Here is a 16169-nt window from a genome sequence, read left to right on the forward strand (position 1 = left end):
TAACATGATCGCATTGCACGGTTGTTTCATGTTTGTAAGAGAAAATGCTCTGCCTGTGGTACAGGTATAAAAATGATTAGCACTTAAATGTGAGGCGCAAGGCTGCATGCTGCGGTGCAAAACACAAGGCAGTAAAAATTTAGCATCATACAAACAACGTGCACAACACCGGCACATCAAATAAAAAACTTTGAAAACGGAAATGGAACACTCAAGTGGGCGGGTGCTATAGATAGTGGAGGGAGGGATTAATAAATAGCCAAAATTGAATACAAATAGTAAATCATCTAAATATTTTTAGACTAAACAGTTTTACACTCTCGACACCATTCTCCAGCTGTGCTTAAAATCCTGTATTCAAATGTTCTGTTTGTAAAATTAAAAAAACACATACCAAGGACTCTGCAAAGCAAAGGCAATGGAGGAACAATCACTCCTATACCAATGAGTGATTGTTCCTCCATTGGCTCACTTAAGTGTTCCATTTCTTGAATTTGTTTGCATGTCGCGAACATGATTGTTATTTGCTTGTGTTTTGCCCTTCAGAGCCACCGTAGCATGCCGCCTGTATTGGTGTTGGAAGATAAAATCATGCGTCGTTGAAAGCTTCACATAATTGATAAATGCACGTATCTATAGCTGATGACCCTGAATTTACAAAGGAATCTAACACAGCATTCAGTCTCCGAAAGATAAGTACCGTCTGTACCTCGGAACTGTTTGTTTTCGGACTCCACGCCTCTAGTAGTCGCAGTCATTTGTGCTGCTGTATTGCAGCAGGAAGTCTGACTCCGGAACGGTAGCGTTTGTTTAGTTTCGATTTCCGAGTAACATACAATAACAATAATAACGTACCCAGGCCAATATACGTGATAATAATATCACCCACGTCGATTCTGTTTATTACGCCTAACTGTCTGTCCGAATGCGGCTGCTGTGAAGCGCCACAAAGGCCTCTTTCACTTGCGGGAATGACGGAGAACTTCGATCGTGCTCCCGGGGCGGGACGGAACCGGGCAAAGCCTAACAGCCCCGGATTGGGAGAGCAGGCGATCGGCCGGATCCTTGTGCCTGGGGCCGGGGGAGCGAGTGGAGATGCGCAACCCAAACAGTGTTTTTTCCAACAGGAGCCACTCAGACAGCCGAGAACGTCCCCTCCTCCAGTGGTAGAAAACAGTGCAAATGCAGGTAACCAAGACATGATGCTTCTGAAGTGTTTCCGAAATAATAATATAATTAATTGCAAAGATGCTGCACGTGGTGTTCAGAAAATAACGTTTGAACATAATTTATTTTATTAAGGTACAGTGTATGTGTAGAGCGCGTAAAATGTACTTGGTTTGAGTTAAGTAGTTGACAGAGTAATTGTAAAATTACGGTAAATAATTTAATTGCTGACCTGCTCGAGTGGGCGTGTGCAGACCTGTGGTAGTTTGTCATAACACTGAATATAAGTGTAATACATTTTATTAACAATTTTTTTTTTTTTTTAGCAAAAGTAGTCTTTGCCCACGAGCAAGTATTTTATATTAAATCGTGTGACAGTAGTTACAAGACCAAATCTTGAGAATATCATCCGATTATGAATTCACCCCGCCTCTGATGCTGAAGAAATTCTGCAGCTCAATAGACCTCGCACGTTATTTGGAAAATACCTGTCGTGGTGCAAATCGATCTTCATTCAGTGGTGTCTAGGAGGAGACTGGTGATCCTATACCACCATAACACTTATTGCTGTGTGGGCCCTGCAGTGTCGAGCGCTTGTTTTAGTTTTATTAAGTGTTTGTGTGAACGTTCTGTGCATTAGAATGGGTATAGCTTTATGTAAACTATATGGTTACTAATTTATGTTGCGTGTACTGAGAGGGGACATGTACACATTGCCTTGGCCTGCAGCTGCACCTATTTAATCTCTCGTTTACCTATGTGAAGTTCCCGTGCTTTTATAAAACCCTTTTAGAGTGTGGCAGCAGTTCCGTCCATTTTATTTTTGTTTCTTAAGATTGTCTACAAAATTAGCATTTAGTTTCCCTCTGATTTGAAGCAAAAGTAGGATGCCGATAAGAAGAAAATGTAAACGTGTAGTTTCCAGTGTTGGGTGGATAAGAGTGGTATTGTGCAATGAGAGGTTGGGTGTTAAGGAAATCTAATATGGCTCTTTTTTATATGTTCTCCGCAAAACCGGTGTGTAAAACTCAATCAAATATTAAACCGGGGTTGCTGCTGTTTCCTTAGAGGTCTACTATGAAAAGAACAAAGGTCAAAGGCTATGCTTGTCCTGTTCTGTTTCCTTCACTTACCCCCAGTTTATTTTCCCGTAGTGTATTTGTCAGTCTTCCCTTCTGTCTAAATTGTGCCCACAGTCCTAAATTTAACACATGCCACTACTCATATTATTGTCAAGATGAGCCCTTCCTCAAGTTTTGTTACAAAAAAATCTGCTTTCTCAAAGGCATCAGTTTGAATTTTTGCATCCGTTTCCTTACCAGCGTGTATGTCTGACTTTGGGGATATCTCTAAGGCGGATGTAAGAACTGTGCATACAGAAGGGTAATTCCGTATCAAATCAACAAGAAATTCTAACTTGACCATCTTATATTTTAATTGTTTTTGATGGAAATGCAAAACGGCAGGTGGCTATCTTGAATACTTTCAGAGACATGGCCTATTGATTATAGATGCAAGGTATCCTCTGCTCAGCCATCTTCATGGATGTGTTTTTCATGTGACATTTGTATTAAAGTAGGATGGTTGTTCATACAAAGCTACAGTAAGTTACACAAACATATACTGAGCATCAAAAGAAACGTATCACTTATATTTGAGTATCAAAAGAAACGTATCGCACATTTGGATAAAATGCACAAGATGTGATCGAAAAATGACAAACTGTCTCAGAGCAGGTGCAGTGACTTTTTATTGTGCTGACCAATAATTGACATTTTACTGTCTGATGTTATGGGGTGACGGGGGATACTGTGTAAGTCACAGGCTATAGCGTGTGTGGCCACCATTGGAAGCAATACAAGCAGTACGTCTACGCATGCATTGCACCAGGTTTCGGATGCTGTCTTGTGGAATCCTGGCCCATTCCTCTTGTAGTGCCTGGATAAGCATCTGCCTGTTCAGTGGTCTCCAAGCCCTAGAAGCCACTTGTCCTCCAAGTTCATCCCACAGATGTTCAATTGGGCTTCGGTCTGGGGAATAAGGCATCCATGGCATGACTCTCACGTTCGCATTCTGCAAAAAAGCTGTCCTGACACGAGGAACATGTGAACATGTGTTGTCTTGCTGGAATGTTGTCGCATTAGGATGGGCTTGCAAGAAGGGCACCAGGTGAGGCCTTAGGACTTGGCCAGCATATCGCTGTGCACTCATGTTGCCATCAGTCACTACCAGCGGAGTTCTGTAGTGACTTGACACTCCTGCCCAGACCATCACACTTGGACCTCCCCACCAATTGGTCTCTCGTACACAACAATTAGCGTATTGTTCACCACGTCTACACCATACTCGCTGACATCCATCAGGGCCATCGATTCGTCACTGAATAGGACCTGGCTCCACTGAAGGCGAGTCCACGTAAGGTGTTTTTGGCACCACCTCATCCTGTTGTGATGGTGCACATTGCTGAGCACCGGACCCCTGTATGGTCGTCTGGCCTGTAGATGATGACTGTGTAACCGCCTTCTTACAGTTGAACTGCTTATGAATGGATTGTTATGACCTGCAGTATCAGATGCTGTTCGACTAGCAGTGCGAAAATGATCACGAAGATGCTGCACAATGATCTGTCGATATTGGCCAGTTTGTGGCCTGTCATTGACAGTGTGTCTGGTTATACTGTCTCGCCAGGTTTGAAATTGCTGGCTGTGAGCACCCAAGACGGCGAGTCACAGTACTCTGCCCTAGTCCAGCCTCCAACATGCCGATTGCACGAAGGTGCTGCTCTCTTGACAGAAGTAGCATATTGTTGTTTTTTTTTTCTATGATTTTCTTTATTGCTTTTATTCAGCTCAACAGCTGAAATCACTCCGATCAACATCCAATCAACTGTCTCACTAATTAGGTGATTAAGTGCATATGCTTCAGTCAGTCACTGAAGCGTGTCATGGTCTAGGATGAATGATCAAGTGGTATAAAAGAAACCAAAAAATGTTGTCAATGTCCATCGTTTATATACTTTTTTTTTTTTTCCGAAAATAAATGTGATCATTTTCTTTTGATGCTCAGTATACAATTCACTGGTGACTGAAAAAGGTGACGCTTTCGAGCAATTTCTTATCACCATGACCAGTAACAGGATGAGTAGAGGTTCATGCTTCAGTGTCGGAAAGAAATCGAAGATGAGGAAGCTGAAGATGTTTCAGCACTGCTTGCTTTGACATGGAATGGTCACGATACCTTACCCTTGTAGTTTATAGAAGTCTTCTATTCAGTAAGTTTCTCTAGGGGGGAAATGTCACTTTTGCACAGTAGCAACTTACTGAGGTGCCTGTACCTGAGACATGCTCTAAACCATCTTCTGCATAAATTAACAATACAGGTCAGATGGTAAACAGAATCGTCAGAAGTTAAACAATATGGCTGGACGTTTCGGAAATTATCGGCGAACAAAATAACATCTTTATTTTTATATTTAGTCTTTCATAGTGGACCACCATCACAGAGCACTTTACAGAGGAAGGCTGTGAACTGTGCATTATATGCAGAGTCACTTACAATAGGACATTAATTTAACATCTCATCCGCAGGATGGAGCACAAGGAGGTTAAGTGACTTGCTCATGGTCACACAGTGAGTCAGTCAGTGGCAGAGGTAGGATTTGAACCGGTGACCTTCTGGCTACAAGCCCTGGACTTTAACCACTGGACCACAATGCCTCCTGAGACATGTACTGCATATAACACATGACAAAAAATATTTCTATATTTTATTATAAAAACGGCAATATATAAATGTTGAGGTTTACTGTGAAATAGTTTCTTTTCACATGCTTTTGTACAGTTTCAGACAGTAGAAGAGCAGCCAGAACCCCCCCTGGAGCACATGAGAAGCACTCAGCACACAACAGTAACAGCGCACCAAGAGTCAACCCCCAAGTGGCAGACGCCCTTCTTGCAGATTCAAGACTATCGGCAACAGCACCAGAGTTCTACCCAGCAAATTACAGCTCATACACAGTAAGTACCAAACTGCAATGTATGATCTATAACCTAACCAGCAATACATATTTTAATAGAGGTGGAGCAGAGAGTTAAAGATAACAATTTGCTGGAGATAAGTTTCATTCTTGTGTGTTTAACCGTTTAATACTGTTCTCATTGGTATCCTGTGCTGTAGGGCAGTTTTATCCAGTGTACTTAGTTTGTTTTTCATCCTTGGCTAGAGTCACTGCAGTATGTAGATTTTCTTAGGTCATGCAGCGATTAGAATATATTTTGTACAATATTTTGTTTTAATGTCAAAGTCTGTTTTTCTTTATGGTAAAGTGAAAAATAAATCAAACTTTTACTACCAATGTTTGCAGGCGATCGACAGGCTTATTAAATCATATGACATGTCCTAAAGTTTCAGCCTATTTATAGCTAGAATAACACTGTGTGATATTCAGACACGTGTGACTGCAGTAGACTAACAGCTGTCAGAAAGGAATTCATGGCCTGGGTTTTCCACTTTCCTTTAAGTTGTTGTGAAAATATCCTTTAAAAAAATCCAAGATAAAAAAAGGACAGGACATTTGGGTACTAATTAAAACAGTTATGCCAAAAAATAAATGTTTGTTAGGGTGAAATTCATACAGTAGACTATGGGTAACTTTGAGGTAGTAGACAAACATTTGGCAGGCCGTACATTTATTTTATTAGGCTACATAATGCAAAACTCCTAAATATTTTCTGCAACAGAGATTCTGGACATTAACTCTGAGGAGCGCCCCTTGCGAGACATGAATAATTGGGTTTTGTCATCTTACGTGAAAATGAATGTTGTAGTGCTACCTCAATATTTCATTATCTGACTTGCACATTAAAAATAGTGAAGTATAGTACATGTACAATTTACTGACCATGTTCTAACCATAAATTCAACTCTATATGGCGCCGTGCCGTGTATGGAGCAGGGTATAGTATGCCAAAGCACTGGGTGGGTACCTATAGCAGTTGTAGTGCTTCAGTAAAATATGTACTGAATACAAGACAGTGTAAAATAAGTGCTATGGTAGAATATGTTTGAAACATACAAAATATACGCTAACACTAATAATTAATTTTGAAAACTGAGCACCGTCTGCCCTTCCTCCCTCCAACTTGTGTTATCCAGTGGCCTAAGTCCACTGCAGTTCGTGCTGCTGCAATACAAGCTTACTGTATATATCGCAAGGCGCATCAATCACGTGTAAATAAATGTATATTTTAATGCTAAAAACATGATTACTGTTCTATATATCGTATTTTTAAACTACATGTGAATGTCTTATTCCATTTAAATGGATTACCTGTAAAATAGGTTTTTCAATCAAATATAAACAAGTAGTTATGGTGACGTAACCAGTAAATTATGCAAATTAGTACCATTGAAGGTTCAAACCTTCCTTCGGTAATGTGTTCCGAACCTTCAAAGGTTAAAATGTACCCTTCGTTGCAGCCCTACAATAAAGTTAGCCCTAGGATTGAATCTTGAGGGACCAGAAATAATCCAATGAGTAGTAGACCCAAATCCATTTACCTAAACAAAAAATGAAGAGAACCACAGCTGAAGTTGCATGTGAATTGTATTTCTTCCAGTAAGGAACAATCAACCAATGTAATTATTGTAAGTCTTGGACTGCCAAACCTCTCTAAAACTACTGAAATACAAACAGAAAACATAATTGTGTCAGTGGAGATATTTCTTGCCATTTCTTTTCAGGATACATCTTTTGAAGATGGAAGCGATAGCTTTTCCATACAATCTGAGCCCACTCTTTCGGAATTTGTGCAAGATTTCCTAAGCCACTTGAATGATTCCCCGGGAGCTTTTGAGACTGACATTGAGCACATCACTGCGATGCTGAATGGGTGGGTCACTACAGACGAGATGCTTCACGAACTTGTAGAACTAATCTATCAACAGGTGTGTTTCTATTGAGCAGCTTTTCCCTAGTGTTTAATGACCGTATAGTAAAGGCAAGTTTTGCATGACACAGTAACTGTATATTCAGAACTGTTTCAGTACCTGATCATGACCTTAATGACCCTTCACCCATGATCCATGGCCAAACTGAAAACGTAGACCTTCAAAGACAGAGCTTGGAGTTATACAGTGTTACCATTAAGAGGTAGAGAAACGAGTTAACCAACAATGTAAGGATCCCAGTGGACTTGCCCACCAGAGCACACTGGAGACAGGAATTTGGCAACTAGACAGTGTGTGTATTTGTTTCCGGTTCACAATGAGTGTTCAGATTGGATGTGCTTGCCTGTAAGTCTTAAGATATATGATCCTTGTATGCAAAACACAAATCTGCAAAACAAGAGTGCCTGTCTGTAGTTAGATAAATGCATACCAAGATTGTATTCTTCTTTTTGAAAAATAACCTCAAACTGAAAAAGCTAATTCTGATGTATCCACCCACCCTCCAAAATAATATTTGACAAACACAAACTCAAAAATATTTCTGAAGTCATAATCTAAATCGGTCATTGGTGGCATCCCATAGCTATTCATTTAAGTAGACATTCCTGGTTGATTTTTCGGTTGACATATTTTTGATTGCTTTACAAAAATTAAAAATAAATGTAATTGATTGGGAAGAAAGATGCAAGTTATATCAACCATACTCTGAAGATATCCACACACTTTCACTTCTTGTTTTCTTATGTGAAGTAACTCTTTCCTCTTTTGTCTTCAGTCCACATTGGTCCCGAACTTCTCATACACAGGAGCACGACTGTGCAATTACTTGTCTCATCACTTAACTATGAGTCCCCCAAGTGGCAATTTTAGAAAGCTGCTGCTTCTGAGGTTAGTATGTGTGTTCACATTAACTGCTGCTGTTCCCTAATGAATAGTTATCTGAGTGCTTCGTGACGCCAAAACGCACTTATCATAGTCACTTAAATGTGGCTAAGAACTTGCATTGTTTTAGCTTATGACCATTAATGTCTTCAAATGAGCCATTTATTGTTGCTTAGAATGTGTTAATGTTTTACATGCTGTTTATCTCCTAAGATCTAGATCCACTATTGATGGTTATTTGTGGAAAATGTGCTTTACATATGCCTTGAGTGGTTCAATTGTAATGGTTCTCGTTTGAAGCACAATTAGTTATTTAGTCCCTTTTTAAAACGTATAAAGTTGTAATTTTGTATAGATGTCAGACAGAGTTTGACAAGAGAGAACAGGCAGTGAAGGAGGATGAAGCCACTCGGAAACGTTTTCATTCTTTTGTGCTGTTCTTGGGGGAACTGTACCTGAACTTGGAGGTAAGAGTGTGCTCATGGTGTTTTATAGCAAATGATTGCTTTTATTTTAAACCCAACTGAGCGGGAGTTGGGGAGAGATGGGAAGTTCTCTTTAAGGGTAATCAAAATCCAACTGCAGTGTTTTTATTTGAGTCACATGATTCCAATTTTATAAAAATAAAAACTAACCCCTTTTGTTTTAATTTTTTGCTAAGCTGTCCCCACAGTGTCAAAGACCAAACTATTTGAGGTGATGACTTCATATTTTAGTGATTAATATAATTCACTGCTGGTGTAATATGGGTGTTGAGGTCATGTGACCTTTTGAAGTTACAGCTGCAGAGAAACTGTACACTTTGAGCTACTGTCTTAATGTTTGGTAAACCGATGTATTCTTTTATATTCCAACTTAAGTTCCAGAGTTAACAATAACCACGGCTACAGTGCTTAACCTCAATGATACAGACCACATGCTTTGACACAGGGTTTTTATAGTTGGTACACAGCTGCATTCTATTCTTTCAGATAAAGTTCCATTACCAGTGATGTCCAGTGAACATTAACCATTTCAGTGCCACATTCTTTTAAAACTCTCACCATATTATTGAAACAAACAACTCTTTCAGAGTGCATGTATAAGCTGTATTCATTAGTTCTCAATAAATTCATTGCAGGTGGTGTTCATGGAAAACTTTTTTACTGCCACATTTTTTTTTTACCTGTAGTCATCAATGATACATATCACAATCCATATTCAAACCATTCGATCTGAGATGACATACGCCTTAAATGGTGCTTTGTTTTTCTGCACAGTAACTCCTTTTTAGTTTTAATAAATGCTTTTGTAAAACTGTATGAATGATTGATCATCCTTTTTTTGTTCAACAGAAAATGATATCACAAGTCTTGTTTTGTTACCTGTAGATAAAGGGGTCAAACGGGCAGATGAACAGAGCTGAAATTCTTCTGACTGGTCTTCGGGACTTAATGAATGCTCTTTTCTCTAACCCTGTTGATGGTAACCTTATTTGTGCAGTGAAGCTACTAAAGGTAATAACTTCATAGCACTGGATTGAGGACATTTGTATTGCTTATCATGTTTGTATTAAATGTTAGGCAAGGATATGGGTACTTTTTATTTGACAATTAAAACATTTCAAACACTTACATTTTTACCTTTTATTTTGAGAATGGCTCATCTAGTTGATAAATATATATGCACAGCTCCCTTAAGGGAATCAGAATCAATGTCACAGTAATGTATTGAGGACTATATGTTGGAGACCACCTTAAACGCTACATACTTTGAAAGTACCTTAGTCACTTTCAGTCTGACACCTTCCCCAATGAAAGCCTGCCGATTTCTATTTCATGCATAATAAAGGGCCTTATTTTGAAGCAGGTGCAAACAAATAAAGGTTTTCACAAATGTTACTGTTTAATTACAACGTGGTAATTTTTCCCTCCAAATAAATTTGAATAATCCAATGTTTTTGGATTGCATGAGAACCTTGTTTTTTTAATGATTGTACTCTTTTGAATTCCCCTCAGTTAACTGGGTCTGTTTTGGAAGATGCATGGAAAGAAAAAGGAAAATCAGATATGGATGAGCTTATTCAGAGAATTGAAAATATCGTGCTTGATGCATCCTGCAGCAGGTAGGATACTATCCCTGCTAACAAATGGTAGGAATCCAGAGGTGGCAGAAGAGTAGCATCCACCTAAGAAGCACTTTTAAAATACTGCATCAGGCCACTAGATGGCAGTACAAAGCAATACTAAAAATCACATTACAACACTAAAGCTAGTACAGATCATATGTTACTTTGCACCATAAAACAAAATCTAATTGGTTTGAGATGGCTTTAAAGATTTGAAGGTTGTAATAGGTATTAATGACAATCATAATGTTGGTTGAAGTGTATTAAATTAGCCTGGGGATTTAGCCAGCTCAGCACTGCTGACTTTTATGCAAGCTTCTATAGTCTCTCTTGCCAGTATTGTACCTCTGTTTTGTTTTAGGGATGTGAAGCAGATGTTACTGAGGCTGGTGGAGCTGAGGTCCAGTAACTGGGGGCGAGTTCAGGCAGCAGCAGCCTGTAGCGAAGCCACTCCAGAAAACGATCCCAACTATTTTATGGTAAAGCTCAACAAACTGGCAAATATATAATCCAGTCTGTTGTTGTAGATGAATATATATATATATATATATATATATATATATATATATATATATATATATATATATAAATATATATTCTTTTTTTTTCCCCAAACAGAACGAGCCAACATTTTACACAGCAGACGGTGTACCTTTTACTGCGGCTGATCCAGGTATGTTTGAATATTTGAATAAAAAAATATGTAACAACTGTGTGTATCTTATTCTCACATAGCTGGGTATTTAATCCCTGTATCCCACAGGTATAATATATTAATAAGAAACAACCCTGGGATTTCATAATACACACCTTCCCCTGATTTAGGACCTGGTGCCATATTACAAAAGCATCCGAGGTGACATCTTAAGAGATAGAATGTCCTAATTACAAGTTTAGAGTTGATATTACAGGAAATGCTCTACTAACTTACTTACCTATCTTAATTTAAGATAGCATATTACAGAACATTCCTAACTTGGTCATTTCCTAAGTTTCTTTCCTAACATTTAGGACTTGGTGGAACCTTTCCTATCTGTTGCTTAATTGTTAGTTTGCAAGATCTGAACAAACCATGCAAAAAACCAAAAGAGAAAATGATGCTCATGTATTATTGTTGTTCTGCTTTAGATTTTAAGTTTTGTATTGTACACATTTCTGGGAATGTAGGTCTTATTATATACAGCATATTCTATAGTGAACCTATATAGAATATGCTGTATATTAGTATATTTTGGGATGCGTACCTTTTAACAGTAAGCTACATCTAGATCTAGCCCCATCTCCTGTGAGAGAAGGTGATTCATCGTGTTGTGTACGGGACAGCATGGAGTTGGAGTTTGACACGCTCACACGTTACTGTTGGTGATTATGATGATTGATATTTTAAGGTTTAGTGAGGAATAAGATATGAAGTATCCTGTGTTGATTCTGTTGTGTTATTGTATTACACAGCAAGACCTTTGAACTATAACCAGCAGCTCATGTGTAATGTAACTCGAAAATGACTTGTTTGGACTCAATCATGTACACAATTATTACACTTTCTTTCACACCAGAGGCACGAACATCACGGTACTGTTCTTATTTTTAGCTTTACTTTAGCCTGTGAGATATTGTTGTGTGTTGGCATTCCTAATTAATATAAAATGGTGTTTGACTGAAATTTAATAAGTTGTGTTTTTTAAATACCGTTATTTATTGTTAACTAGATTTTATTATAGATTTTTCTGCGATCAAAACCTTATTCTCTTCCTGAGTAAAATTTAGAGCCCTGCGTTTCTTTGCCACACTTTTTTTGCTGAAACTGCTGTTTAACTTTAGGTACAGGCAAAGCCCGCCAGTCGTCCCACTAAAGCGAAATTTTGTATTTTTATCATGCCTACAAACTGAAAATGACTTGCACATTTTTAATCGGTTCCCATTAAAACGTCTCACTAAAGTGGTCGTCCTGTTTAGCTGGCATGTACTGTACCAAGTTAGGAAAAATCCTATCCTAGCTATGAAAGATAAGATAGGAAAGCAAGTTAGGAAATTGTTCTGTAATATGGCCCCATGTTTTCCATACATCCAAATTCAAGTCCAGCAACACCAACATGTATAATCTTTATAACTGAACTAAACTAGCATGCTAAGGTATGCACATTAGTGCACTGGCCTGTCCCATTTTAAGTCCTATGGATGTTTTGAACATGGTATTACATACAGGTATTACATGAGCAGTGTGATCAGTCTGCTTCCAAAGAAAAGCTTGACATCACTAATAAAATTATAATTTTCCAGACTATTCTGAAAAATACCAGGAGATGCTGGATCGTGAGGATTTGTTTCCAGATTTCTACGAGGAGAATGGAACACATCCTTACAGCGGTGATGCGTAAGTCTTGCTTTGATTATAATTACAAGTGGTGTTTTTTTTATAAAACCTTGGCAGTACTTGAAAAGTAGGTATATTATGGTTGAGTTGCATAATAAATTTGTAATCATGTCCAACTGATATGAAACTTTGTATGGACATTCCTGCACACAAGGTATTGTAGTCATGATAGTTTGTGGAGAAAATAGAAACGTTTTGGTCACAAGACCTTCGTCAGAGCACAGTTAATTAGCACTTAACCTTCTAAGAACTAGTCTTAGGCTTCCACTTATCGAAGTACAAACAGATTACATTTTTTAAGAGGATATACACGTATTACAAATTAATCAAACTTAATAGATTAGTAGATTCGTCATTTCCAAAAGGCAAATAGTAAAATAAAACATAATTTACAGTGCTATCCAAGCAAAGCACCTGTTGCTAACTGATCAGCAATAATAAAGGAATAACTTAATATTAAATTACAAAAGAATACCTATTTAATAAATAAGTATAAATATTTGTGAAAATTCAAAACATTACCACCATTTTTATAAAAGCTATACAGTGCATTACAAGGTAAGTTAGTCCACTTGGTAACCCTTCAAAAATAATTGTTACATTCTTCATTAAATCTATAATTTGTTGGTTTGAAAAAGCCTTTCTATATAAGACAAGTGTGTCTACAAAAATAATTTAAAAATAAAATACATTTTCATAGGATCTACTCACACTTTTCATACCTTATTTAATCAAAAAGTAGAAATATTTTTATAACATAGCTCGCAGATCAAATTCATCATTCCGACATTTGATTCTCTTATTTTAATAAATCTGTTAAATCGAACATCAGGTTTTATAATGGTTTTCACAAAAAAAAACAAATTCTGAATCCCATACTAGCTCAAAGAGCAATTCAGCTGAAATACACAAAAATGTATGTTCTAGAACAGAGACACTGTTCAGCTTTCTCCTTTGACCGCCTATAAAGTAAGTCCTTTGGTTTTATATAGATTGTTAGCTGCACCTAATCAACCTAAATTTTACACTGTAATAGTTCACGAAACTGAAGTATTCTTAAGATTGAAATATGCTTGTATGTCACAATAGCCTTGATGAAGGTTTATTATTTATTAAAGTGGAGATTTAAATGTCCATAATCAATTGTATTTGCACTATCATGGTCCTAATGAGTAGGCTGTAACAGCTGTTTGTTTGCTTTCAGATACTTGGATGATGATGATGATGATGATGAAATGGACCCAGAAATTGAAGAAGCCTTTGAGAAATTCTGCTTGGAATCAGAAAAGAAAAGAAAACAATGAGCAAAAAGTAGACTAGCACAGAATCCTTTTATGTTTATACTGCAGGAATGTTAGCAGCTGTAAAAAAAAAATAAAGTATTACATTTTAGCAAAACACAGGATATGCTTACATTTTAAGAAAGTTATCACATCTCCGCTCCTTTTCTTTCGTTTTTATATAGCAGGGATTTCTGTTAAACTACAAGGCAGCACATCTTTAAGCACGTACTTCAGCAAAGTAATGGAATACAGCTTATTGAACCAAGATATTACAGGTACAAACAAATAATTTGAATTAAGAGAATAAAAATCTAATCCCAGAGAACAAAATGTTTGTTTTTTTAGTTAATGTGGATGTTACAGTATGTTTGGCTGCAATAAATCCTTTCTAACAAGAATTGCCTGATTTTCTAGTGGAATGTTTTTATATAGTCTACTTTTTTTCAGGAATCGGATGTCTTGGGGGTGAAATGGGGCTCTTGTTGAGCTCCAAGTATCTAAACATGCTTAAGGAAAGGGCTTTGGGTTAAGTGTAAAACATTTCTCAATGTTTGTTTATTGTGTTAGTTAATAAAATATTAATTGCAATATTAGGAAAACACATGTTCTGGATAAAAATATTTGGAAAGTACTGAAACTGAACATTCATTTTTATGCACTGCATTACTTGTCTCTTTTGTTAGAAATATGATTAAATCCTTTATTTTAATGTGTTTTTTTTTCTTTTTTGTTTTCTTTTCATAAAATATTGTTTTCATGTAATGCTAAACATGGTCCAGAATGCACTAGATTCAAAGCATTTCTTGTAGCAAGCTGTGGTTTCCATTACCGGATAGTGCTTAAACCACCTTAAAATACCGCAGAACATGAGGGTCGTCATTCAGAAAATAGGGGACCCTAATATGGTGGTTGTGCCCATTCGTCCATCTGTCTGTCAAACTCTTAACTGTCTTGATTTTGCTATATTTGTATCCATTCAGGTACTGTGTGATGATTACGTGATTCCTTTTAAGTTTAAAAAAAAAAATAATAATCTTTGTTCCTTTTTTAATTTGTTGAATACACAGGGTGATTGATAAACAATGTGCATCACAGGTACACAAAGTCAGGAGCATTGCTGGATTACAGGACAACATTGGAAAGAATGTGCTAATACCCGTTGGGTAACTGGATTCAAAATAGTACCATGTGCCAGACCAATGTCAGAGCTCAATTTAAACATGTTCTGTTTGGTTTTATATATGGTGCATTGTTTATGAATCGCCCTGTACTGTAATGTTGGCAACAGCCAGAACACATACTGGGTTTGATGAGGATTTCCCATGGCTCATCCAAGCCTACATATAAATCAAGGCATGCAAATGAAGGCACTGTGATGAAGGTATAAAAGGATCCTGTTTTGTTGTGCTTGGTATGCATATAAAGCGAGTGTGTTGTCTAGTAAACTTGCACTGGACAGTCCCCAATGAAGAAAATCCTTATTTTGACCTAACAAGTCAGTTATGTTTGAAAACTAAGATGAGGTGAGTGTAGGCTAAAATAATACTGGAATATTCAATTACCATTATTGCAACATCTCTTCCCTTTAAGTTTAAAATTTAAAATTATTCACAAAATGCATAACCTATTTTAACAAATATATAAATAAATACAGGTCTTGTTTTATATATATATATATATATATATATATATATATATATATATATATATATACAGTACTGTGCAAAAGTTTTAGGCAGGTGTGAAAAAATGCTGTAAAGTAAGAATGCTTTCAAAAATAGATATGTTAATAGATTATATTTATCAATTAACTAAATGCAAAGTGAGTGAACAGAAGAAAAATCTAAATCAAATCCATATTTGGTGTGACCACCCTTTGCCTTCAAAACAGCATCAATTCTTCTAGGTACACTTGCACAAAGTCAGGGATTTTGTAGGCATATAGTCAGGTGTATAATTAAACAATTATACCAAACAGGTGCTAATGATCATCAGTTCAATATGTAGGTTGAAACACAATCATTAACTGAAACAGAAACTTCTGTGTAGGAGGAATAAAACTGGGTGAGGAACAGCCAAACTCAGCTAACAAGGTGAGGTTGCTGAAGACAGTTTACTGTCAAAAGTCATACACCATGGCAAGACTGAGCACAGCAACAAGACACAAGGTAGTTATACTGCATCAGCAAGGTCTCTCCCAGACAGAAATTTCAAGGCAGTCAGGGGTTTCCAGATGTGCTGTCCAAGCTGTTTTGAAGAAGCACAAAGAAACGGGCAACGGTGAGGACCGTAGACGCAGTGGTCGGCCAAGGAAACTTACTGCAGCAGATGAAAGACACATCATGCTTAGTTCCCTTCGCAATCGGAAGATGTCCAGCAGTGCCATCAGCTCAGAATTGGCAGAAAA

At 37.3% G+C, this 16169-nt stretch overlaps 1 protein-coding gene across 1 annotated transcript; it reads left to right on the top strand.

Moving 5' to 3' along the window:
- The first annotated feature begins 492 nt into the window (after positions 1–492).
- On the top strand, positions 493–14160 carry LOC117420908 (polyadenylate-binding protein-interacting protein 1-like). Its single transcript, XM_034034656.3, has 11 exons — positions 493–1188; positions 5008–5183; positions 6910–7113; positions 7892–8004; positions 8354–8465; positions 9369–9494; positions 9996–10102; positions 10467–10584; positions 10724–10778; positions 12386–12479; positions 13684–14160. Exons 1-11 carry the CDS (start codon positions 972–974, stop codon positions 13781–13783), a joined length of 1422 nt encoding a protein of 473 aa, XP_033890547.3. The 5' UTR covers positions 493–971; the 3' UTR covers positions 13784–14160.
- Positions 14161–16169: the final 2009 nt, after the last annotated feature.

This window comes from Acipenser ruthenus, chromosome 1 (genome assembly GCF_902713425.1).
Source record: "Acipenser ruthenus chromosome 1, fAciRut3.2 maternal haplotype, whole genome shotgun sequence".
Classification (NCBI taxonomy): domain Eukaryota; kingdom Metazoa; phylum Chordata; class Actinopteri; order Acipenseriformes; family Acipenseridae; genus Acipenser; species Acipenser ruthenus.